This window comes from Lepisosteus platostomus, chromosome 1 (assembly GCF_059453375.1).
Source record: "Lepisosteus platostomus isolate fLepPlt1 chromosome 1, fLepPlt1.hap1, whole genome shotgun sequence".
In the NCBI taxonomy this organism is placed as follows: Eukaryota; Metazoa; Chordata; class Actinopteri; order Semionotiformes; family Lepisosteidae; genus Lepisosteus; species Lepisosteus platostomus.
The window spans coordinates 22,854,613-22,881,529 of record NC_142611.1 but is presented as its reverse complement, the minus strand read 5'-3'; the positions used below and the strand labels follow the sequence as shown (position 1 = coordinate 22,881,529).

At 38.6% G+C, this 26,917-nt stretch overlaps 1 protein-coding gene across 2 annotated transcripts in view; it reads right to left on the bottom strand.

Moving 5' to 3' along the window:
* gabra4 (gamma-aminobutyric acid type A receptor subunit alpha4) overlaps nucleotides 1–26,917 on the bottom strand; it is a 104,918-nt gene that overhangs the window by 19,641 nt on the left and 58,360 nt on the right. For both annotated transcript variants that reach the window (XM_088627373.1, XM_088627381.1), the window contains one exon: nucleotides 26,181–26,440. In XM_088627373.1, the coding sequence (XP_088483499.1) occupies nucleotides 26,181–26,440 (260 nt within the window). The remainder of the gene's footprint in view (nucleotides 1–26,180; nucleotides 26,441–26,917) is intronic.

The following is a 26,917-nucleotide window of genomic DNA, read 5'->3' as shown; positions in this document are numbered from 1 at the left end:
ATTGTAAGCTTCGAATGAAACCACTAAATAAAGACATAAATATAGAAATCTTAAGATTTGTTTTATTTAATGTTGGTAGCAGGATGAACTGTCAGAGTGTATATTTTGTCGCAAAGTTGCTACAAGATGTTAACAGTGAAAAAGGTATTTAGAAATGAGTTATTTCAAGATGAAAAAGAAAACATACACGAAACATGGTTTCATTACGACCAGAATCGGTCTTGAGATATTTTTAACTTGATTTACAGTATTTGAGAGGTATGTCTTAACACCGATACTACAGTGCTTAAGTACTGCTCACGTATATGTTTCTAGGTTTATATTATGCATTTCATACTGTAGCGGCGAGGCTTAATAATAAGGCAGAATTAAGTGTTTCTGAGCTTCCCAAATGAGGCCTCATTTCTCTGTTCATCTCTGTGGTGCAGCCACAGAGAAACCATTCATGCAAGGTGATTTAAGGTCCAAGGACAGCTCCCAAAGGGGGATGCACTTAGCTAAGCCTGGCTATCATGATCAATGGTCATCCATTGGTGCCTATCTGTCTAGGGAGTGCGAGTTGGACATCTGGATTGCATTCCTAAGTGTCAGGACTAAGTGACTCATATCTCACCTTGATCAACCAATCAGGGACTGGTAGGGCCGAGTAACCCACGTGGGACTCTGATGCCCATGGAACTTTCAGCCAATGAATGAGCTGAAGTTCCTCCAGGTAAAAACAGGCAACACAGAGAGCCTGGGAGATTCAGACAAGATTCAGATTCAGATTCAGATTCAACAAGATTCTGTGAGAATTCCAGGGCAGGACGGCCCAGGAGCAGAAGGCTCCCAAGGGCAGGACATTCTCGCAGCGCGCCTCCTGACCATCCTGAGACTCAGCCCGGACAACCACGGAACGGCCAGTGTGTCCGAGTGCCAGAACTTTCCTTTGTTCTAAGAGTCTAGAGTGGAGGTTGCCAGAGAGTAACCAGCAGCAGGCCTCCTGAACAGGTCGGAACTGTGGAAAGCTGAATCACTATTCAGAACTAGCTCTTCATCAGGAACGAACCAGTCCTCTTCCTGACTTGCTGGGACCCACAGTCATCTTTTCTCCTGTGCACAAACTTTGCTAGTTAATGCCAACAGTGAGCATCAGCAGCGCACCGTCGCAAGCCGCACAGCACAGCCTGGCACGGAGCCAGAGAGCGCGGATTGGACAGCAACAGCCTGCAACTGTTTCTTTGTGCCCGCAGGAGATCTGAATCCCCAAAGATTGGATGAGTATTCAACTTCAATGCATTACAGCTCGAGAATTCAATTGTTATCCCAACCAGTTGATATCAATTTAATTCCTAAGAGTTATGTACTTGTTTGAGTATCTAATGTAGAAGTTGTAACCAAGTTCACTTTACGAAACGGTCTTAATGAATGATATACTGAACGTATGTCCTCTTGATGTGTAACACTTTGTAACTGATTGAATATATATCTTTTGTATTCTGATAACCCTCTCGATAAGATCTGTTAGGTTTATATGCATATTCTATGTATTAATAAATGTATCCTCGTGTATTAGTACCTGTGTGTGCGCGTTGTTTGAGTTATGTCGCATGGTTGGATTCTAAAGCCATCAAAAGAATCAACTTTGTGATTTACTGCTACAATTAATAATTGTCTCAGTAAATGCCCAAACCCTACAGAACTGGTGCCTTCAGAGAGCCACTATGATTACATATTTGGCGTCCCTGAACCGGCTATGAATCACTACATTTATTTGGCGTCCCTGGGTGGGCGTGGCAAGACTGAAATGAGTCAACCAAGCGAATAATTCATATAAAACGCCGCGGGTTTCATACACGACAATACAGTGTGCTGAAAGCCGAAAGGAAAAAAAGTTCCCCTTGCTCTTTAAGCAGTGCTTGATTGTTTTGTGATCTTTTGCGATCTACCGGGTTGATTGCATACTTGATCTTGTGGTTTTCTGTGGTAAAACTGTAATTTCGTACTTAAAAGTAATACTCTTTAAGTTTAACGATGGTTGCTAAAAGGTCTGAATTCGAGTCGCTATTAAGCACTCTCTCTAGCAGCGACAGGTCTGACCACGATCTCTTCCATATCTCCGTCAGCGGAGAAGCTAGAATAAATCTCCATTCTCTGAGAGAGCTAGCGAAGGACATAGAGAGATTTGACCCCGCAGTGTCAGAGAATAATATCAAGAGTTATATTCAAGACCTCAGGTATACCCTGCAGTACCTGCCAAACGCCACAGAACAGGAGAAAGTGTTTCTGGTCAGGAAAACTACCAGCAGAGCTGTACATGAGTGGATGGCTAGGCAGATGAAAGAAGTCTGTAATGACTTTGAGCAGCTATGTCAAGCACTTATCGAAGAATACAGTGCGTTTATTGACCCGACTGCCGCGATAGCCGCCGCACTTAACATTAAGCACGAGAGAGCAGAGTCCCCTCGCGAATATTACGAGAGACTTAGACGAACTTATTTTGCAGGGCGAAATGATGAGGGTTGCGAAGAGAACACACATTTCAAGGGTTTATTCATTGCGAATCTCCACCCATCAGTCAGAAATATGATCTTAATGCATACAGATGCACACACCATGAAAATGACTGATATTAAGAGATTCGTGCAGAAAGCCTGGGAGTATGATGTCCAAAGTCGCTCTGAGAAAAAAGCTGTTAAAGCGACTGTGTCCGCCGTCAGAGCCAGCAGGGTTAATTCCCTCCTGCTCGAAGGAGCACAGGCTCCTGAGCTGGCTAAGCCCCGTTCCAAAGCACTCACACAGGACCGCACCCAGCGTCCTAAGTGCCATGAGAACACCGGGGGAGGGAAAGGGCTAGAAAAGGCTGAACAAAAGGATTCAGTAGCCGCCCGCCTAGCCAGGCTTGAACAAGCTTTATTAGGACAGGGACAACCGCTCCCCAAGGCTGCCGGAAGCGTGAATGAGCTGATACTCTCCACTGGAGGAGGCGGAGACCCGCCCCCTCTCCCTCCCTCAGTCTATCTGATTGAGCGGAAGGGTTCCTGCCTGGATAAGGTCAGCCACTCCCAAGTGAGTGCTGACTCCACCCCTGAAGTCACAGAGCAGGCAGTAAAACGCAGAGGAAAAGCAAGAAGCTTTTACCTCAAGGCTGCCATGGGAGATGTCTTACCCAGTGAGACACTGATTGACACTGAGGTTGAAAGGTGTTTGATGTCACACGGCAAGCTCAAACGGGTAGAAAAAGAAAAGGGCATGCGACTCAGAGAGGAACCTTTGGTGGATCACCAGAAAGGCAAGGTGTGGAAACAGGTCAAGGCTCCTAAGCCTTCTGTACAGAAGGAAAGGGGGGCCAAGAGGCAGACTGTGCTCACACAGTGCCCACCGAACACAGAAGCCCATGCGGAGATTCCTTCTGTTCCCTCTGGACAAGAAATAAAAATATTTCCTTGTTCCCCGGATATACAGGGAAGTCGTGTCCCGGCTGAGGTCCCAACAGCCTCCATGCCACAGGAGCAGTGCTCCAAGCATCCGCCTGATCCACCAGGTAAAGCACACACCTTTTACATCCCTAAAGAGGAGCAGATCTCCCCACCTGGCGATGAAAAGGAGCTTTCCCTGTGCACCCTGGCACCTAAGAGGGGTCAGGACCACCACCCTGCAGTGGTGGAAGGGATCCAGATGGCAGGAGAGCAGGTTGGTGATGAAGCCCTCACCCTTAGCCCTGAGAGGTCCTCTATTAGTGAGGATCTGCTTGAGCAGCTGTCGCAGGGCCACCGCCAGGTGCCCCTGGTGCAACATTCACAGGTTAGACAGGAGGTCCAGCTCGACGCTGAGACTACTGCGCTGTGGACACACCTGATCCCAGATGCCGATTCCCTCTGCTTTGACCCAGGGAACCTGCAGTCAGGTAACATTATTTCTCACGACTACCAGGTAGTGAGTGAGACTGACCTGATTGTTCCTGCCTCAACGGCAGGGTTTCCAACACACCCAGTCCCCCAGAAGGGACAGGGAATGAAAGCCGAGCCGGTTTTCTTACAGCCACCAGCTCAGTCTGTCAGTCTGAGTCTGACCAACAGTGGTTCAGCCAGACTGGAGCTGGATGGTAAAGTCACCCGCCTGCCAGTGCAGGACATCGCAAAGAGGGGTGTCAGAACCCCAGCCTGCACTGACATGGGCCTGGTGAGTGATAGTAAGTTCAAAGACAGTGAACTAGCTATCCCAGTGCTGGGGCAGCTCCCTGAACCCCTAGCGAGGGAGGGGGGGAGCGAGCAGGTGTCCTACACCTACCCCCAGCGAACGATTGTAAACATGCCGATAGAGGGATTCCTCAATCAGGAAGTGTGCAGGGTGGAACTGAACAGTGAGAACGGGGTAACAATCCCAGATCACTCAGGTGCTCCAGATGACCACTCAGCCGAGGGTCAGGCATGCTCCACCGCTGCACCGCCCCCTGCAGGGTTCCTAGAGCACTGGCATGAACAAATCGAAAAAGCAGATGCCCTGGAAACGGAGGAGCAGCATCAGCCGCTGCGTCAGATCTCCCCAGATTCCCAGGATGTTGGTGCCCAAGATGCCACATGGCATACTGAGAAAGACACCATGTACACGCTGCGCCAGCTTAGAAAGGCAACAGTCACTCAGAAGGAGATGACTGGGATCAGCCACCCGAAAAGACTTTTGGGAGGACTGATTGCTGCCACCACTGTTGTGCATTTGCTATTTCTGGTAGGTTTGTGTGCTACTGGCACTACCACCCTGACTGCCCCAAGAAGGCAGGTGTCAGAGATGCCAGAGGGTAGTGACAGACTGTATCAACAGCAGCAAAAGTTGGAAAGCTTAGGGAAAACCCTACAGGCAACTTCCTATGCAACAGGGTTAAACCTTATTCCCCAAACAGTGGACATGATTGCCGGTGTTATACAGTGGGTTTATGCTTGTGTGCAACAGGCCAGAATGTTGACACAAGACCTGTTAAGGGAGTTTAGTGCCACTGTAGCCAGTCTAACCACGGCACAAATCCCAACCCACTTGATTCCACTCTTCTCAGTAGAGGAGTGTGTGACATTAACCCCATCGCTCATAGCTCACCCAGAAGGCAATCCAAGATTGAATTCGGTTCCAAATCTTGAGATGGGTATGGCTACCAAAGCTATCCATTGGCTGTGTCTAAACGATTCACCAATGAAGGGTGTAAAGCTACTAACGAGCAGAGGAAGGTTAATGAACCCCATGAAGAGCAGGTGGGAAGTAAATGGCTGGTCAGCACACCACATTTAACTGACACTATGACTTGTGACGGGCATGATACAGCTACCACAATGCAGCTACCTAACCAATAGTTTTCCTGTAAGTTCCCGAGGAGGCCATAGTACAGCATGGTAACTTAACACTGTACGGTCTGGAACCAGACAATATAAGACCAAACTTGAGGTCTAAGATGCCTTCAGGTGCCACACTATTCAATTGGATAGAAATCCAAGAAACAGTAAGCCCTGAAGAGGTACAGGTAGTTAGTTTGCTTTAATGGAACAAACCTCCAAACCACCCTAGCAGATACCCAACACAGGTGTTGTGGTTTATCGGGGGCTGGGAACAGGAACTGTTGTTATTGTAACACTACTGCCAGGTAGCTGGATCATGACTGACAGTGTACTCTGAATGATGTACTCTCACATCAAGATGTACTCTGGGTAGCATGAATGAGTCAAAGGTAGCATGTCAAAAGAAAGGAAGTGACTTCTCCCCAAATATCTACCACAGAGGTATCAGATATTGACAGTGAACTTCCTGATGTGTAATTCCTAGACTGAGATAATGTCTCCTACCGTGTTTATACATACTCCAGATGTTATTCATCCTGTTTGTATCCAATGCTGGTTCCGGTATGAATTCTCGAGGAGTAATGTAGACATTTAAGATTAATGTTCTAATGGCAAGGGACATCACTTAACTCTGTTTTGTTTTGAAGGCAACAATGCCTCGGGACCTCGTGACCTTCAAAAAGGGGGGATATGTAGCGGCGAGGCTTAATAATAAGGCAGAATTAAGTGTTTCTGAGCTTCCCAAATGAGGCCTCATTTCTCTGTTCATCTCTGTGGTGCAGCCACAGAGAAACCATTCATGCAAGGTGATTTAAGGTCCAAGGACAGCTCCCAAAGGGGGATGCACTTAGCTAAGCCTGGCTATCATGATCAATGGTCATCCATTGGTGCCTATCTGTCTAGGGAGTGCGAGTTGGACATCTGGATTGCATTCCTAAGTGTCAGGACTAAGTGACTCATATCTCACCTTGATCAACCAATCAGGGACTGGTAGGGCCGAGTAACCCACGTGGGACTCTGATGCCCATGGAACTTTCAGCCAATGAATGAGCTGAAGTTCCTCCAGGTAAAAACAGGCAACACAGAGAGCCTGGGAGATTCAGACAAGATTCAGATTCAGATTCAGATTCAACAAGATTCTGTGAGAATTCCAGGGCAGGACGGCCCAGGAGCAGAAGGCTCCCAAGGGCAGGACATTCTCGCAGCGCGCCTCCTGACCATCCTGAGACTCAGCCCGGACAACCACGGAACGGCCAGTGTGTCCGAGTGCCAGAACTTTCCTTTGTTCTAAGAGTCTAGAGTGGAGGTTGCCAGAGAGTAACCAGCAGCAGGCCTCCTGAACAGGTCGGAACTGTGGAAAGCTGAATCACTATTCAGAACTAGCTCTTCATCAGGAACGAACCAGTCCTCTTCCTGACTTGCTGGGACCCACAGTCATCTTTTCTCCTGTGCACAAACTTTGCTAGTTAATGCCAACAGTGAGCATCAGCAGCGCACCGTCGCAAGCCGCACAGCACAGCCTGGCACGGAGCCAGAGAGCGCGGATTGGACAGCAACAGCCTGCAACTGTTTCTTTGTGCCCGCAGGAGATCTGAATCCCCAAAGATTGGATGAGTATTCAACTTCAATGCATTACAGCTCGAGAATTCAATTGTTATCCCAACCAGTTGATATCAATTTAATTCCTAAGAGTTATGTACTTGTTTGAGTATCTAATGTAGAAGTTGTAACCAAGTTCACTTTACGAAACGGTCTTAATGAATGATATACTGAACGTATGTCCTCTTGATGTGTAACACTTTGTAACTGATTGAATATATATCTTTTGTATTCTGATAACCCTCTCGATAAGATCTGTTAGGTTTATATGCATATTCTATGTATTAATAAATGTATCCTCGTGTATTAGTACCTGTGTGTGCGCGTTGTTTGAGTTATGTCGCATGGTTGGATTCTAAAGCCATCAAAAGAATCAACTTTGTGATTTACTGCTACAATTAATAATTGTCTCAGTAAATGCCCAAACCCTACAGAACTGGTGCCTTCAGAGAGCCACTATGATTACATATTTGGCGTCCCTGAACCGGCTATGAATCACTACAATACGGTCAAATTACTTTTGAGCAACTAATAAGAAGCGCGAAACGGTATGCGTTTTAGTTTCGTTTTGTGCTGGAACCCGTGGATTGATTAGAGATATCAAGTACATACAAGTCATTTTTTAAATGTTGTAGTTCGTCTTGAAAAAATGCTACGAGTACATCATCTATCAACAATTACACAGGTTCTGTTTCCATATTGCGGATTTTGGTTAGGTACAGTATTATCAAATCCAGTGGCGCTGTGTGTTACTTTACTGATTCCCAATCTGTGATTGAAACCTGTAAAACCGGTTTAATTCGTCACAGCCAGCACTCTTCAGGTGTGAGGGTCTTCTGCTCAGAATGAAACGCTAAAATGTTTGTGTATATTCTAATGGTAGTGGGGGCAGGGTGTGTGGGAACAGGTTTGTTCTTCACACCTGAAACATTTTCTCTGAAAGGATTTTCTTAGCAGTTTAACCGATCTTGTTACAGCATGTTACAGTTTACTATTATTAACCATAATAATTTTAAGTGCTTAATGTAAAATCTTGTAAAAATATATTTTCATTGTTCAAATATACATTAAGTCTGACTATCATATAATAAGTTAAATACAAAACTAAAGAAAAAATAGGGTTAAATATAATTCAAAATATTTTGCTAACAATGTTAACTGTTTATGAATAATAAAATGTATTAACTAAGGAGTAGGATGGCACAGTTGTTAGCATGTTTTTTGTTTTGTTTCTTTTTCATAAATACAACAGTAGTACCTGATGTCTCAGCGCCTTTCAAAATTAAATTATGCATGCAAACCTGTGAACTAGAAAGATAACTAAGATATACATCCATTTATAATGGTGGCAAAGTGGTTAGCATTGCTATCTTGGAGCACTGGGGTCCTAGATTCAATTCCTGCCATCCTGTGTGTGTGGGGTTTGCATGTTCTCTCTGGGTTACATGGTTTTTCTCCGTATGTGTGATATGACTCCCTCTCGCACTCCAAAACATACTGGTAAGTTAATTGGTTTATGGGAAAACTGGCCCTGGTGTGTGTGTGTTTGTGTCTGTCTGTCCTGTGATGGACTGGCGCTATGTCCAGGGTGTATTCTGCCTTGTGTCCGTTGCTTACTGGGATAGGCTCCAAATCCTCAGTACTGGATAAAGAGATTAGAAATAGATGGACTATACACAGTGTTAGAAACCCACTATGAAATGGCAGCATCTCACTGAGAATAAAATATTTTATAGTGCTGGCCTTTCCACCTCTCTTGCACATCAGTATCCATACCTAGTTATTTAAACAAATTACCTCTAATTATAAACATCTTAATATGCTGGCTCTGTGGATCCGCATCAGCTATGTTTGCCCATTCCTTCAATTCATGTGCATCCAACACAAAGTTCAATACTAGTAACTGCACAAAATCTAAAATACAATCCTCATTTCAGTATCTATGTAAACATATAGTCTGTTAACTTCATCATCTTCATCAAAAGTATGCCTAACCCCATTAGGAAGTGTTCTTGTTATCAGTGTATTCCTTAGCTTTCCCAAAATTATCTTCTTCTTACCAACATCTCTAGTCTTTTATCCTGCAATAACTCAGCCAACACTTAAATCCCCAAAAGCTGCTTGTGTTAATTTCTTTAAATCACAAATATCATGTGTAAATACTGGCCATTTAATACTCTGCATTGTGGGATAATAGTTTATTTTAAAGGGAACTAGAGAAACTAAGAACTAGAGAAATTAAGAAAGGCTTTTTTTTCCTAGAATTAATAAATGCACATCCTGTTCACTGGGGAAATTAAATCCACACTGAGCAATCTTCAATATGTTCACAATATGACAGCAAGAATCCTATCAGGGATGCATTACACCTGTTTTCAAGTCCTTGCACTGGTTACCTATCAGGTTTCGAGTCAACTTCAAATTCCTCATCCTCATTCTGTACCTACAGTATATGGCTTATTATCTGTCTACTCCCCCACCTTTGTCTGTCTGACTCTGGTCTTCTAGCTGTCCTCAAGAACATCTACATTCTGTGGGTGACAGGGTCTTCTCCAGCTGCACCCCAGAGCTCTCAATTTGTATTCCCAGTGATATCAGTCACGTACCCTGAGTGCATTTAAATCTAACCTCAGAACCTTTCTTTTCAGAAGACTTAGTGTCTGTATCTGCTTCATTTTCTAATTTTGGTCGCACCTCTAACTGCTTGTCTTTCTTATATGTATTTACTTTGTAATCTGTGGTCCTTTTATCTGTTTTTACATCTACCATATTGCTTTGAGATGCCACCTTTAATGGTAATATATAAAATAAAGTTTTTTATTATTGTTATAGGGAAACATGATCAGATTTTCCCTGGTTCAGAAAAAAAGATCTAAAGTGTACTAGTTTGTCACTCTTCTCATTCCCTTTGCTAAATGACTTTTCATACTAATCTGATCAATCTAACTGCCAGTTTTCTGTGCTTTCTCTATCCTGCTAGATTTGCAATTATTCTGAAAATTTTCATCTTGAAAAAACTCATTTCTAAATACCCTTTTCACTGTTAACATCTTGCAGCAACCCTGCGACAAAATATACACTTAGCTCAACCTGACAGTTCATCCTGCTACCAACATTAAATAAAACAAATCTTAAGATTTCTATATTTATGTCTTTATTTAGTGGTTTCATTAGTGACAAAGGCTAAACTTTCTTGGAAAAATGTCTTTTATGTGTTGCGGAAAAAACTGACTTGCTTTAACAAAATATGTTTACAAGTCCTTTCACCTGGCAGTTTACCTAAATGCCCAACTATCTGAGAAGCCCTCCATGAAACCATAGTTGCTATTAATTCATTTAGGGCTCACTGACAGAATTGCTGTTTTTTATGCATGCTAATTTCTGATTCCTCACTCTGTTTCATGTTTATAGATAAGACTATTGATCGCGAAGGGAAATTGATGTACATGTTTACATGTTCTTTTGTAACATAGACCTTTTTGTGATTTTTTTGTATATCTAAGCAAGTGTTCCTGCATCCCTCTTCTGCACTATAGGCATGGCTTTTATTCTGTTTGCTCCATTTCTAAAACGTTTTGCTCATGTGCATTTTTGTATTTTTTTACACCTCTAGCACTTTAACGTCCTGAATTTTCATTTGCCTTAATTTGTAGAATGAATTTGAGTTTTAGCCTTAAAAATCTTAAGTTTTCACTATCTTTTGTTTCTTGTCCTACAACTGTTATTATTGATCACCATGACTTCATTCAGCCTTTCCTGAACGTCTATGACAGGCAGAGAGAGTGCTGTTTCTGGTGCGATCTTTTGCAGCTGACATTTCACTGTTTTAAACGAACAAGAAATTAGATTGCTCATAAATCACTTATTCTATATAAATACAGCGTAATTGCCCTCCGAAAATCCTCTTTTTCTTGTTCGTTTTAGAGACCTTGATCGAAACTGATTTTAGATGTCAGAAAGGATTTATTTTCTCTGTATTTCCTACATTGCTTTGTCGAGATTTTAACTTTATTTTTAGGCTCAGATTTCAACTATAAATCATACACTAATTAATAGCAGTAAATACTGATGTTTTGCTCCCTCTTACCACAAAAATATATATGTTTTGTAGCTGGGATGAACTTTATTTCGTACGCGTAGCTACTGCGATTTGGACACGAAGCGGTTAAAGATGGCGGCAAATCAGGCACCCAGAGGGGGGGGGGGGGGGCGTCTTCTCGCCTCCATAACTAAAATGCCAAATAGGAGTGGCTTAAGCGACATACACAGTCGTGTAACTGACAGTTTGAGGTAGCCTATCGTGTAAATTTCGCTTTGTTGCTGATAGGTTAAGCTTTCGAAACTCTGCCCCAAAGTCATGTGACTGATTTTTCGCCCTGTTTCGTTGGTTAAACGCAATGATCACAAGCACCACCATGGTAACTGGGATGTGTAGTTTTTAATTCAGTTTGAATTATAACTGTACGTACTGTCTTCATATTTGGCCAGGGCTTTAAAGAGAAGGCGCGCCAAAAAATTTCGGTGCCCTCGTCTCCGCTTTAAAGGTACCCCCGTGCTGGAAGAATTTGACCTCGGAACGTTTGCCCAGCGTACTTAAACTTAATATGGTCAGTAACGGTAAACAGTAACATGGTAAGAAGGAGCACGTACAAACGTTTTCGAAATAACCACATGTAAGACTCTGATCCTAAAAATGTTTAGGGAGAAAGTGGAATACTGGTGTGTATTTTTTCTTTAAACTACCAATACCAGCCATATACAGTCTGTAACGTAGGGATTTCTATATGTCTTTATTAAGTGTTTACATTAGCGACAAAGGCTAAACTTTTAGCTTCAGTAACGTGTACATATCTCCACTTTTTATAAAACGACTTGGTTGAAAACTGTTCCAGAGCCACTGTTGTTTCATCAGTGAAAAGTACATCATGAAATGCCTCTCCCTGTTCAATCCACTGGAAAAAGAAAAGGAGCATAAAGCTTCTGATGGTCATAAACGATATTCATTTAGGAGCAGCATCAGAGGTATGTTTTTAACTGCACTGCATTGGAGAGAATACCATAGTGTGTTTTTTTTTTTACTCCCTGGCGGAAACTGGCTTCCAGAAGAATCAGTATGGCTCAGAGATTAAATAAAACTTCACAGACATTAACGAAGAGCATAACGCGTGTACTGTATACACTGCAAGTACAACACAACTCTCTGCAGGAGTGCTGGCTGTGACGAATTGAACCGGTTTCATGGGTATTTTCAAAGTAGGAGGCGAGATTTCCAGCGAAAAGTACTACAGTACTTACTAGTTAAAGGCTAGGCTCCCGACTACGGCGAAAGGAACCCTTCTTTCATTAGAAGACAATGAACATATTTTAGCCCTGAATGAATTAATAGCAAACATAGTTTACATAAAAGACATTTTTCCAAGAAAGTTTAGCCTTTGTCACTAATGAAACCACTAAATAAAGACATATATAGAAAAATCTTAAGATTTTTAAAAACCATGACTTTGCTAAAATTTATTTGAAAATAAAAACAATTACAACCGCCAGGGGAGAGAGAGAACAGGGGAGGGATGTTGGTTTTGCATAAGGGGCGGGGCTATGGAAAGTAGGTATGTTTGGGAATGTGTAGTTACATGTTCTGGCTGTTTGTGAATTATCGTTGTTGAGTATGGAGTGTTGAGGTATTGATTTTGTGTAATGCTTTATGTTGAAAATTGAGGTGGATTTTGTTTATGATAAACAGGATAAACTGGGATGGGAGGAAGGTTTGGTTTTGCATAAGGGGCGGGATTATGATAATTGGAGGACTTGCGAGTGTAAAATGGTTTGATTATTTGATTTTGTATTGTGGTTGTTATCTATGTTTTTGGTTGGTATTATGTTTATATGGTTGTTTTTGTTGGTTGGTTGTTATTATGGTTATTAATAATACGATCTATAGTTGAAATCTGAGCCTAAATAAAAAGAAAAAGCAAGTGATTAGGTTTATGAGCAATCTAATTACTTATTCGTTTAAAAAGCTATATAAAATAAAGTTTATTATTAATTTGCTGGACAGAGCGGTGAACATTATTATGCATAAGACAAAGATAACGATCCTGATCAGTTTAGAAATCTGTGTACGCTGTAAGGTTTTTATTTCTTAAACTTTTAAAATACACGTTTAGAATTGAAAGAAATCCTCTTCCTGGTATAGCAAACCAGCACGTCTTTTTTCTCCAATCAGAGGGGTGTCAGATGGTGTCAGCCAATCACCATTCTGCGTTGGGTAGCAACGGGTGACTGTTCTCAGGCGGAAGATGTAAACAGCTTAATGTTCGTGTTAAATATTTTTTTTTAATTAAAATTCATTCTATACAGCAATCGCATATTTGGGTACCGTTTCATAAAACTTTCATGCTTAAAATGTTTAGGGAGAAATGGAAGACTGGTGTGTATTTTTTCTTTAAACTACCAAGACCAGCCATACACAGTACAGTTTACATACATACAGTAATGTTTTAAATTAATATCGTTTATGACCTTCAGATGCGTTATGCTCCTCTTCTTTTTATGCTCAGCTACTAAAATTTCCCTTTAGTGGTAAAATCCATATAAATATTCAAAACTAAGCGGATTAAAATGTGCACAGTAAAGACATTAAATGATTAAATCTTTGCACTACCAACCAATGCACCACGAGTGCCCCTGTCGGTCATTTTGGCCAGCCAATCACTTGCCCTGCGGTATGCTCCGGTGCCCCGCGGTGGCTTGTGGGTAGGTTACCGTACCGCGGGTTTTTACCGCGCATTTTGAATGGCTGCATCTGTATATATTATTTTGGGGTAACAACAATCAGTATCTTTAACATCTTTTCCATCCCACTGATGTGGCCATCCTGTGTAATGTAAGATATCTGGGATTTTTCTAGAAAGAACAGTTAAACTGGTACTGTTGTTCAGGCATAGCATTATGTGCAAAAGGGGGCGTAAGCAGTGCACATTGAAGAGGGATTGATATTAGTAGGGTAAGAAAATATATTTAAGTCCCTGGTTCAGATACAGTTAATACATTAACTATTGAACAGAATGACAAAAGAAAGTAAGGAAACAAATTTTGCTTCTTGGTATTTATGGTTTTAACAGGAATACGTGTGTATTACCAATTTAACTTAGAGGGCATCGCAAAAGTATTCACCCCATGTGATAAAGGGGTGGTATTGTTTTCAGCAACATCTGAGCAACATAGCATATGTCCTATGTATAAAAAACATAATATAATATTGTTTCATTTATTGGAAGTGCCTGGGGTGTAAAGAATCTAGGGACACCTACATCTAGCTAGTGTCAACATTTGCAGTTCCCAGGAACTTCAAAGCAAGAAAAGAGCTAAAGTCTTTACGTGTGTCCGAGACATGGATTTAAGGAATCATTCACCTTGGCTAATTAAGTTCTGAGTAAATGACTAAGAGTTATCAACAGTTGAGGAACAGAGGGTAGACAGGTAGGCAGGTAGAGGGAGGAGTAGGGAGGACACAAAGAGATGACAAAAAAGGACAAAAGGGAAGGAGACAGAGAGAGATGGATGGGGAGAAAGGACAGCGAAGACACAAGGGAAGATGAAAAAAGACACAGTGCTAGGTGGAAGATCCTTGTTCTGAACAGCCTTTAAGACCAGATTCGAGTTCAGTATTTGAACCTAAGAGAGCTTGCTATTCTCTTGTTTTTAGGAAACTCTCCTGGTTAGTAGATGCATTTTTGGAATAGGGAGTTCATTCATTTTGTAGCATCAAGGTTGATAGAGAGAGATTTAAGCCTAGGTTGTATTTTGTTTGACACAGAAAGCAGGTTTCCTCTGTTTTGGGGCTTTTTGGGCCAGTTAATTACAGTATATAGGATTTGAATATTTGGTAGCAGGCTGGGGTTTGTCTGGTTAGTTAGGACATGATCTTTTTAGATGCCTTGTTTGTAAATAGTATAACTTGCATGCTGTATATTGTGTTATTATGTATAAATATTTGTTTAACCAAGTCTGCCCGAGTCATTACTCTTTTCATTACATCTGTGCCAGAGAACAAAGAACTCAGGTGTCACTAACTATACCAATCTCAGTTATATTCATGGCAAAATCTTGATGATTTGGGGTTTATGAGTATTTATTTCAACTATTGATTAACCTACTATATCTATTTCTGATATTCACTATTTTCATAACCACTATTTGTAACAATATAGTTCCATTTGATATTTCAGTAAAATTATTATTAACAGAATTGAGAATAAGAATTAAGTTATTTTTACAGAAAGATAACATCACAGTTCCAATATTCATATATCATGAAGTTAACAACAACAACAACAAAAACAATAATAATAATATGGTTTTAAAATGTGAATCCTAGTGGCTCTCTAGCCTGTTGTAGTTTGTTATATTGTGATGTAGATGGTGATTAATGTCTCTATGAAATGTGTAAATGTAAGACATTTGTAACAAAAAATCTGGTCTCTGGGAGTCCACAGAATGCTAAAAGATCTCTGGGGGTCAAAGATTTTCCAATAATCATGAGACCAGACATGGTGCAATTGTAATTTAAACTGAAAACAAAACACAGAGACTAAACAGAGAAGCAATATTGTCCAAAAATGATGCATGGCTTATTTAATGTATGGATATCATTGACTTTTTGGAATGTCATTGTAGAAAACAATCATCTTATATACAGTATTACAGCAGTTAATATATCAAATAAACAAATACCAATAATGCAAAGTATGTTAGTAAAGTAGTAGCAGTCCACACACAGCAAATCAATAAAAGAAATAAAGATAATCTCATTAGGAACAGTGCTGCTTTATTGCAAGAAAGTGGTTGTTTTATAATCCTGGTCTGAGTCATCTAGCACCTATACCGATGCTTCTCTGCACTGTTGCCATGGCATCCTGTTAATCCACTACACCTAGACTGAGCTGCATTCATGTATGACTATTCTACATCAGGTTTAAGCAGAAACTAACAGCAATATGTTAATATTTTACTGCAATGCATGCATTACTTTTTAATTTGTAAATCACTTTTAGTGAGTCGGGTGTCTTAAAATACCTACATTTATTAGAGCTTCCATATTTTAGAAGGTGATACCCCACCCAGGCACTGAAAATGCTGGACATAGTTAATCCTAATAATTTTGCAAATCTGAGGGTTTATCACACTAGATAACCCCAACTGGGTGGTGCACAGATGGCTTCACAACTTATCATGTTGGAATTTCCCAACTTATGACAGTGGACTTTCTAGAAGATAACCAGCAGCTCATGTGATAATGTTGTCATCTTTTAAAAGGGAAATCACAAGTAAAAAGAGAATGAATCAGGATATAGCAGGAGAGGAGAAACAACAAGATGAAACTATGACACAATATTTTATAAATGGTTACCAGCATTGCTGGGGTGCACTGGAGCAGATAATGGTAGGGACCTAGTAAGGAAAGTTGTAGGCTAAATGTTGGGCTCTAAGACTCCAATTGTATCCTAAAGCTTTGAGTTAATTATTCATCTCATAAGATATTGTCTGTCTATTTCTCCACCACCAAATTGCTTGTGTCAGGACAGACTAATAATATCTGACTTAATATTGATCAACTCTTCAAACTCTATTAACTACAAACACCCACCTAAAGTTACAAGGAAATAATAATAATAATAATAATAATAATAATAATAATAATAATTAATAATAATGTTCTTTAACATTAAAATGTCCTTAATTGAGTTCAAGTAAAAGATTAAGATTTAATCATTTCACTCCACTTGACGAGAGGGTCATGGCACAGTTAATATTTTTAGAAAATGCTAGTGACGGGGCACATAATTGCTGTATCCAGGTTGCTGCTTAACCTAATTTTTAATTAAGAAATAAATGGGTTATATTTGTATTTTAAAAATATGTTTGACATATTTACATTTATCTAAGGGAGACGCTAAGGTCTAACTTGATTACCATGTCTAACTCCATCACCCATGTAGTAGTTTCATTTCATATTGGCATAATGCTGTAGAATCCTTTAGAATGAAGAGTACTAGATAAATGCAAGGAAATATAAATAATAATTATTACCTTTTATCGGCAGATTAGGTACGACAGTAAATTATCATTGTATTCTACTTACTTCCAATTAATAATCAGTAATAATGTGTTGCTAACATGAGATATAAAAATCTAAAGGATAAGAAAAACAACTTGCCATTAGCCCACAGCAGCAATGTCAATTTTAACTTTGATCTTTTCCATCCATTTTATAACTGCTTCTTCCAATGCAGGGTTGCAGGGAAGCTGATGCCTATTCTGGCAAGCAACGGATGCTAGGCAGGATACACTCTAGATGGGATGGCAGTCCATTGCAGGGCAGACACGCAGACACAAACACAGTCACACACAAACTGACACCTAGGAACAATTCTACCAGAGGCAAATGAACCTACTTGTATGTTTTCATGAAACTGAATTACAGAGAAAACCCAAGTGAACACATTGAGAACATACTGTACAAACTCTATGGAGATAGCACCTGAGGAACTGAACTGAGGGCCCCAGCGTTGTGAGGCAGAAATGCTAAGAATTGCAGTACCCTACCAAATTATCTTTTCTTTTAATTTAAATATTTTAAAGTTAATGTATTTCTGTGATTTTCCTGGTTTTCACAGGTTTCTTATCATGCAATATGTATAAATGCACTTTTATAACAAGTCCACATTTATATTATTATCAATCAAATGTATAGTTAATATTAGAAATATGACAAGTTAATGCATAATTTACTATGTTAAACCAGTTGTTCAAGTTTAGGAGAGATGTTGCAGGAGTGGTACGTCCAATTACAATATTTGTTTGATTTTAACAGATATGAATTCTGTATTGTATGTATGCTGCTGAAGGATTAAAAGCAAGAAACTGTTGTGAGTATATTATTTAGTTATTTTTTTCGTGGGAGATGGTTCATGGGGTCAAAGTCTGTATCCTATAGGTTACAGTAAGATCATGAAAACATCCTGGTTAAATATTTAGGTTTCACATTCTTACTGCAGCATAAGCTATATTACTCTGACAGGAAACACTAAAATACTGTAATTGAATTTGCTGTTACATAAAAAGCTGAATTTTAAAGTTTTGCACAGAATATTGTAGTTGGATCTTTAAATCAATTATCAGAAATTAAAACAATTTTACTACATCTTTGTTTTTTCTACAATGAGTAACACATCACTGGCAGACTGTGCTATCAAAATGTGTCCTCACAGGGATTTCACAGGGATGTCCACATCAGTTTGTGTCAGTAATACCTGAACTGATACCTGAACTCCACAAAGCATTTTTCAAAGCTGTGAAGGATACATTGACTATTTTTATTTTTACCTTCGGACTGTGCCTTTATAATTCTGTTTTGAATTGGTTGTTCTCCAACGAAAACACAAAAAAGTACATGATGTGTATATATGTATTGTATACTATATCTTTTACATACCATATGTGTATATACTATATAGAAGAAGTTATGTTTCTTTTCTTACATGACTTCATTCCTGAATATTTACTACCTTTGAAATCTTCAGAAAGATGTAAGGGTTTCAGTAAACTGTCATAGCTAGAATGTAGTTGATTCAGTCTTGCTGTGGAATCCACAATAAAAATACATTTGATTTTTAGGACAGAAAAATGAAAAGAATCTCATTTGCTGACATCTAACACTATTAAAATACTCCTGTATTTAAATAGCCTGCCTTGTTTATAGGCTATGGTTTACTCCATTCTATGTCCTTTTCCAGTTTTCAGACTGAAAACCATCCTCAAAACATTTGTGTAAAATTAAATTTTTATTTAAAAAAATATTTTCTGTGTCTACAAGATATAAGCTTAGTTTTATTCTTCATCCATAAATTTCTGTAAAATACCTTTCTGCACTCTGCACATTTGTGGCATATAATTTAAATTTTAATAAACAACAGTTCCACTCCAATATCTCCAGTCATACAAAATATGATACAGCCTTATTTTAAATACATATATTTTAAGGAATTGGCAGAAGTTTATCAAATTTCCCACTCCTTAACAGTCACAACTGGCATTTGGTCATTTATACAGTTTATTTGTTGCCCATTTAGTTCTATCTTTACTTTTCATTCTCCTGTTCAGCTTATCTTAATAACACCACAGAATATGAAGCATTAGCACTGGTGACACAAGAAGCAAGGAGTAGTGGATGTTTCTTGTCTGATATGCCTGAATTACCCAAAATTCTCTTAATTCCCTTCATAGAAAGACAAAAGATGCAAAATGGACACCTTCCCAAAAAATAAGAAATAACAGAAAACACATGCCCCCCAAACCCTCCCAGTATTTTATCAAACACAGCTGTGCACCCTCACTGGGTTACAAATCCACCTAAACAATGAAGAGGAAAGGAAGGCAAGATTCCTTGGAGACTATGGTCTGTAGGAATCCAATCCTGGAATAATGCTTAGAATTCCATAAACATTTTTATAGACATATCACAATTTTTGCCAGTCAAATACTCATGTTTGTCAGCGAACCTAAAGTCCAGGTGCCACAAAGCTACCATTAGATGGCATTCAAATCAGGGGTGAAATGTTTGTAAAGGTTAGCTGGTGATTGCTTACAAGACAAATGCAATTGTTTTTCATATTATAATCTATCTCTGTGTAGACAGGTGGTCAATTAGCACTGTATATTTTGAAATGTGCAGATTGAGACACAGTGGTTGGTTCTTTATGCAATAGAGAAAATCAATATAGAACAAATTCTGTACAACGGTAAACTGGACCGTAAATATTTATATAGCAGGACATTCACTGGAGTAGTTTAAGTGATACAGGATACAATAGCAGCTTCTCACTTACTGGTATTGGTAGATACAGAAATTGATTGGTACAGAAATTTTAAAAATGTCTGCCTTTTATTGTGAATAAAATTAAAATATTGGCTATCTTTGAGTGGAACCTTCATTTGAAATAGTTTGAAAGGAGTCTGTGAGTCATTATAAAGAGGGTCCTTAATTGAATAGATACCAACTTGAAACTACTTATACATGCTGATAAAAATACTTGTGCTTTTCCATAAACATGCATCTGTGGAACATAAAGGAGCTCTTCAGAGCAGTCTTATGAGTTTTAAAAAGATCTAGAATACAGTATTGTCATTGAGGGAGGAAAGTATGTGAAAAGTTATATTTTTAACTAAGTAAAAGTTCTATTTTTTACTAAGTGGTAAAACCTGGTTTGTCTCGGAATGTATAATTATTGCAATAAAGAGTAATGTTCTGAGAGCTATTCTTGTTCAGAAAAAGTGGATCTCTACTCCAAATATCTCATTCCATCTCATCCCACAGATGTTCAATTGGATTGAGATCTGGTGACTGGGCAGACCTTTGCGTTAAGCAGAATTCACTGTCATATCCGTGGTACGGTTCAAGGACAATCTTAGCCTCATGGTACAGGACATTATCCTGCTGAAAAAAATCAATTTGCAGATTGATACACTGCTACCATGAAAGGATGTAGCCATTTGGCAATGATGTTCAGATATCCTGTGGCATTCAAACTTTGCTCCACTTTTATCACGGGGCTCAATGTGTGTGTCATGAAAACACACCGTAAACCATCACACCACCACCACCAGCCTGTAAACACACAGCATGATGGATGCATGTGGTTTTTACCATAGCATTGTCCTCCCATCAGTGTAAAACAGCAGGTACTGGGATTCATTAGACCAGGCAATGTTTTTCCAATCCTCCAGTGCCCAGTGTTTTCAATCCTTAATCCACTGCAACTGTGGTTTCTTGTTTTTTTGCTGAAAAAATTGGAATTCTGTAAGGTCATTGGCTACCATACCCCATTCACGTCAAGGTGAGGCGTGTTGTGCATTCTTTTACGGGTCTTTTTTGCACAAATGTTGTACTTAACTGTCAGTTGATTAACTGTACAATATATGTTGATTTGTGTCAGCCCCTTTCATCAATGAGCTGTTTTCCACCACTGGCCTGCCAATGGCTAGATGTCTTTTGGGTGGTGGATAATTACAGATACACATGGGACACTGTTGAGCTTAAAAACCCCAGAAACAGTGTAGTTCATGACACATTCAAATCAGTGCACCTGACAACTACTACCATACCATGTTCACTTAAATCTTTTTTCTTGCCTATTATCCCTCACATACACAATCCATGTCTAAGTTGTCTCAAGCCTTAAAAATCCTTCTTTAACCTGTCTCCACCCTTTATCAACACCAATTGAAGTGGATTTAACAGGTGAAATCAATTAAGGATTATGGTTTTCACCTGTATTCACCTTGTCAGTCTATTTCATTTCCCTAATGTTTTGTACACTAAGTGTCTTGTTTCACAATTGAATTAAAGAGCGCATTTTGATAGGCCTGACTAAGCAAAACCAAAGTGCTACTTAGGACACTGGAGTAATTGTCCTACACTTCCAAACAGTGTCATGGGATTTTTGAGATCTTTTAGATGATCAAGTGTTCAGGACTTTGATTTAGCATCTCATACAAATGATGTGGTTGTCTGGGCTTGGACATTTTGACCCAGAGAAAACTGTGCCAATTACATCATTTATAGTAACAACTGGTGTGGTGTGGAGTGGGAATTCGATTTTTCCAAAGGACTGTAAACACAATATTTAGTGCGAAGTAGTAAGAAATAAGGGAAAAGAGAAGAGAGACAACACAATGTTTCGGCTGTGAAGCCTTCTTCAGGTATGAGGGATGTGGATGAGAAGTCATGCTCTCTTACTGTATTTTGCAACAACCATGTGTCGGTATCTATAGTTTCACATGCCATTGGGAAAGAGCCCAGCACCAGAATTGATCCAGGTATTTGAGGCTCTATTTTCAGCATGGAATAAACCTATTACTTTTTCCTTTGCAGACTATGCATGCTGACACAGCTACCCACCTGAACTATATTATATAAAGTTCACAAGTATTAGTGAACATCAATGGAGTCATTCAATCACTGATTGCACAGCCAGAAAGCTGAGTAATATATGAGTAATATAATCTCTGGATCCTTTAGACCAGTGGTTCTCAAACTTTTTGGACCAAGTACCAACCCTAATCCAAACAAAGCATCCAAGTACCACCTACAAGTCATCATCTCATAGGAACCCCAGAAATTCTCAATGACCAACATGAGTGTGCGTGCACACACTCACACATACATATAATAAATATTATAATAATAAAATTTGATATAGCGCCTTTAAATGTGGCTTCTCAAAGTGTTTTACAGAAAAAAACAGTAACAACAACAAATAAAAATAATAAAAAAGCACCATTTCAGTGAGAGGGGTGAGCCTGTTTAGTTGAGCAAAGCAGATGTGAATTCATTTTTTGAGCTTTGATACAATTCACAACAGAGTCTAACAGATTTTAAATCGTCAGGCATTTTCTTGATAGCTCTCGAAGAATGTTGCAATGCGTCCATTAATTTCTGGAGCAACCTCTTTAATTCGTGCAACTACACCGCTATGTCGGCTTGTCATCGCTCTAGCACCATCTGTACAAACTCCGACACATTTTATCCAGTCGATGCCATTCTCTTCGAAAAATTAATTCAGAAGCTGAAATATGTGCTCTCCTGTAGTTCCTGTTGGTAGCGGCTTACATAACAGAAAGTCCTCATGGGACGTACCCTCAAACTCGTATCTAACGTAAACGAGTGAATTGGCCAAATTGACTACAGACTCAGCTAATTGCAGTGAAAAACATCTGCTCATCTTAACGCACTCTATCAGCGTACTTGTGATATAATTTCAATAATTCTATGAATGACCATGTCTTTCAGGGGGGCAGCAGGTCGAGCTGTTTAGGAGCTTTTTCTCCACACATAATATGTGTCAGCTCTTTTGCCAACGGTAAATAAGGTTCTTCAAAAATAGTGTGGAGCTTACCTGCTTTAGCAATTCGCAATCTTGCATTTTTCCCCATTTCCGTTTTTATTTCTGTTTTTCTTTATTTCATGCGCATGGGAGCGAAACGCAGAGACGGTCTGTGTATTTTTCTCAAATGAACTTAGAACAGTTCTTAAATATTTTTTTGTTATCTATTACGCTTTCCTGTGCTCACAAGATTACAAGCGTTAGTAGCACGTATTTCTATGCATTCCTGTGTTTACAACATCTCCTACCTCCCTATTTGCTGGAGATAGTTTTTTTTTAAATACAATGTCACTTCGTCCATAGCACGCATTCCTATAGAGTGGTATAGAATTACAGAGTATCTCTTGTGTCCACTGAAGTATTAGCGCGCACTGTATTGCAGTACGTAGGCTGCGTATTCGACACGTATTAAAATAGAAAATATGAAAACTGTCCCAATTTTTCAGCGCACACAACAAAGTTCTATGGATCATATGGCGTACCAGCTGGCAGAACCACTGCTTTAGACAGATCTTTGCTTAAATAAAATCAATATAAAGAGCAGAGACTGGAGTTTTTTACAGTCCAATAAAATTAAACTAATACTAATTTAAGTTTTCACAATAACTTGAACTTTTTGGTGGTGTTTACTTTATACCTATATATTATATTAAGAGCTTTCCAAAAGTTACTAACTTCTCCTTAATATCTAATAAATTGTATATCAAATACCTTAAAAATACAGACCATGTCATATAACATTTAGCGATTTAAAAATAACAGTAAATAACATTTTTCACTTAATTTTTACATTCTTAAATGAAAAGCTTTAGTATAATTTGATATCAATACTTTTATCTGTACAAACTGCCATGTACCTGAAATTAGCACAAGGTTTTGGCAGCTTGAGTTTATATGATTCTTAAGAAGAGATTATTGTAAGGTTTGACTTGCATGTTGTTCAGTAAAACCCTTGAACATCTTACAGAGTTTACAAAATGTAGCTGTCTGGATTTTAACTGGAAATACATTACAATACTGGAAATACATAACAATACTGCATTACAACAATGTAATTCCTGTATTGGCTGCCAGTCAATTCTTTTTAAATTCTTACTGTACTTGACATTAATGGTCCTGCACTTGACACCATCAAGCATCTACTGTAATGCAAATCTCATACTTCTGATTCTGGTCACTGATGTGTACTCAAAACTATTTTGTTGTAACACAGATATATAACAAAATGTTAATACCCTTTCACAGATATATAACAAAATGTTATTTTTTATGTATGTGTGTTATATAGATATCTTGCATATGTAGAATTTTAAGAACTACACATCAGTTATGAAAAGAATAATATTGAAACTGGGAGCAAGCACCTACACTTTTTGGTTTTGCTTTCAAACAATAAAAAGACTAGATAAAACAACATGAATGCTCTCATTCCTGACTTCTTTTAATACAACATTTAATATTTAAAGTGAATATCTTCTAAAAACACTCTACCAACTGGATCTTCAGCAAGATTGAGCAAATGTAAATGTTTCACTTTTGAAATCAATGTTCTCAGCATGGATAATTATGCTGCAGGAGCAGCTCAGTGTTTTGAATGGTGTTCATGCGTAAATCATCAAATCCTGACTGTATCAGTCAGAGAGTAAAGGATTTACAGTTGTGCTTTGAAGTTATCCATTTTTTAGAAAACTTGTGTCTGAAATCAATGACCATTCACTCAGACCAAGAGGGATGAATGCAATGCTGTGACATACAGATGCAGCCATTCAAAATGCACACTAAAAGCCCATACTGTGCGAAATTATCTGCAGATTAGCATAGAATACCACAGTATGTGATTGGCTGGCCAAAAAGACCGACAGGCGGCACTTGTCGTGCATTGGTTGTTAGTGAAACAATTGTTTCATTTAATCTCTTTACTGTGCATGTTTAATTCCGCTTAATATTGAATATTTAATATCTAATTTTACAACTAAAGGGAAATTTTGGTAGCTGAGCATAAAAAGAAAAGGAGCATAATGTGTCTGAAGGTCATTAACGATATTAATTTAGAAATATAAACATATTATGTAAGCTGTATATGGCTGGTATTGGTAGTTTAAATAATGAATACACACCAGTATTCCAATCTTCATAAACATTTTAAGTATCAAAGTCTTTCATTTTATGTGCTCCTTCTGACTATATTAAGTTTATATATTATAAAAAAAAGTTTTAACCTTCTTAAACATCTGTAAAAACTATTCTCCTGCGACTACTTAGAAACATTTTGCCTGCCTTTTTCAGCTAGAGCTTAAATTGTCAAGCAGTGCGTTGGTGTAATGGCTTTGGTGTGTGACCCACATGCTGGAGGTCGGGGGTTTTATTTTTTTTACAATAACAAGTGGTGTTCTTATCATGTATTCTTAGAAAAAGATAAAATATTATAACTGTTAAGTACAGTATATCAGCTTTATCATGTTAGATAAAGTTAGATAACTTATCCAATGTAAGTTACCAAGTTAAAGACTTTGATGCATAAAATATTTATGCTTAATTTAAATATTTACAGTATGAGGAAGGTGGAAGGTTGTGTACTTTTGTTCAGCTAAGCAATCTTGGTTTTATAAAATATACCTACTTTGTAATCAGTTTAATTATTAACATGCTGTAATACACAGTTAAAAATTATTAAAGGTCTGAACAGTATACAATTTAAATTCTGTAATTGGCAAAAGATTGTCCCTCAGCATTGACTCAGCATTGACCAGGATTCAAAACTGGGCTTTTTCTGCCTACAGCACAAATGCTGCACATGAGACATTAAGCTCAGCTCAGCTAAGCCCATCTCCAGGTGGTATTACAAGGTATTGTGGTACTTTGCAGTTCATTGCGGATCGTCCACCGCGTTTTAGCACAGCATACATTGTGCATTTTGAATGGCTGGATCTGTACAGTAACATGTTAAGTAGGAAATATCAGTGAAGTACACACATGCCAAGCAGTTTTAATTAATCACATGGTGATCTTGTACTATATTGTTATCTGTAGTTATCTGTAGTTTCCAATACCGAATGTGGAGGTAAAATAGAAACACATTTACAGTTGTATACATATACCCTTAAATGTGGTAGAATTTTTGAGCATATTATAATAAATAAGATCATAAACAGACAGAAACGTTTTAAAATACACATTTTAAATGCCTGTGACTACTAGTTTGTCGATAGCAGTCTGCATAACCAGTTAGATAAGTTATTTTCAATAACAATTATATGTTTATAAAATGCTGTAAGTAATCTTGAACTTAGCAGTAGCAGTTTACTGTTAACTAGCACATGATAGAGAGGCTTACCTGTAGCACTTCTTCACTGTCATTTGCCTTCTTTATTGGAGTAACTTTAGGCGCTGGTGGACATTTCATTTGCTTCTTTTTTGCTTTCTCCATTTGTGTATTTGTGAAGTAGTTCACAGCAGCAAACTCAATGAGAGCAGAGAACACAAAGGCAAAGCATACCGCTATGAACCAATCCATTGCTGTGGCATATGAAACTTTTGGTAAAGAATGCCTTGCACTTATGCTTAATGTTGTCATTGTCAGAACAGTTGTTATCCCTAAAGTAGGGGAAAAAAGATGTCATTTTCTTACAATAAAGGACTTATTAATTAAATTAATTTCAATATAACTGACAGATCAGATCTAGGTCAACATAAGAAAAATACAAAGAGCATTTTAAAATTCAGTTGAAGATTATTTTGTGCTTTATTTGGAAAACCTGAAAACCTGAAAGAGACGTTAGTTCTGTAAATAGAACATATGACATTGAACAAAACTGTTCTTTGAGAAAACCTGGCATAAACAGAATACTAGGATACTAGGACTACTATGTTGTTTCATCATACAGATTTTGTAGACTAAATAGACTGGGGTCCCTTTTGTTGTGCAGAATTGGCATTTATCACACACAAATCAAATTGTAAGGTATACATTGCATCATTATCAGCTGACTATCACACAAATATTGCAGTATGCTGCTAGACTCAAACATATTGCAGGCTCTTATGGCTCTCTAAAAATATTTTACAGGAAAC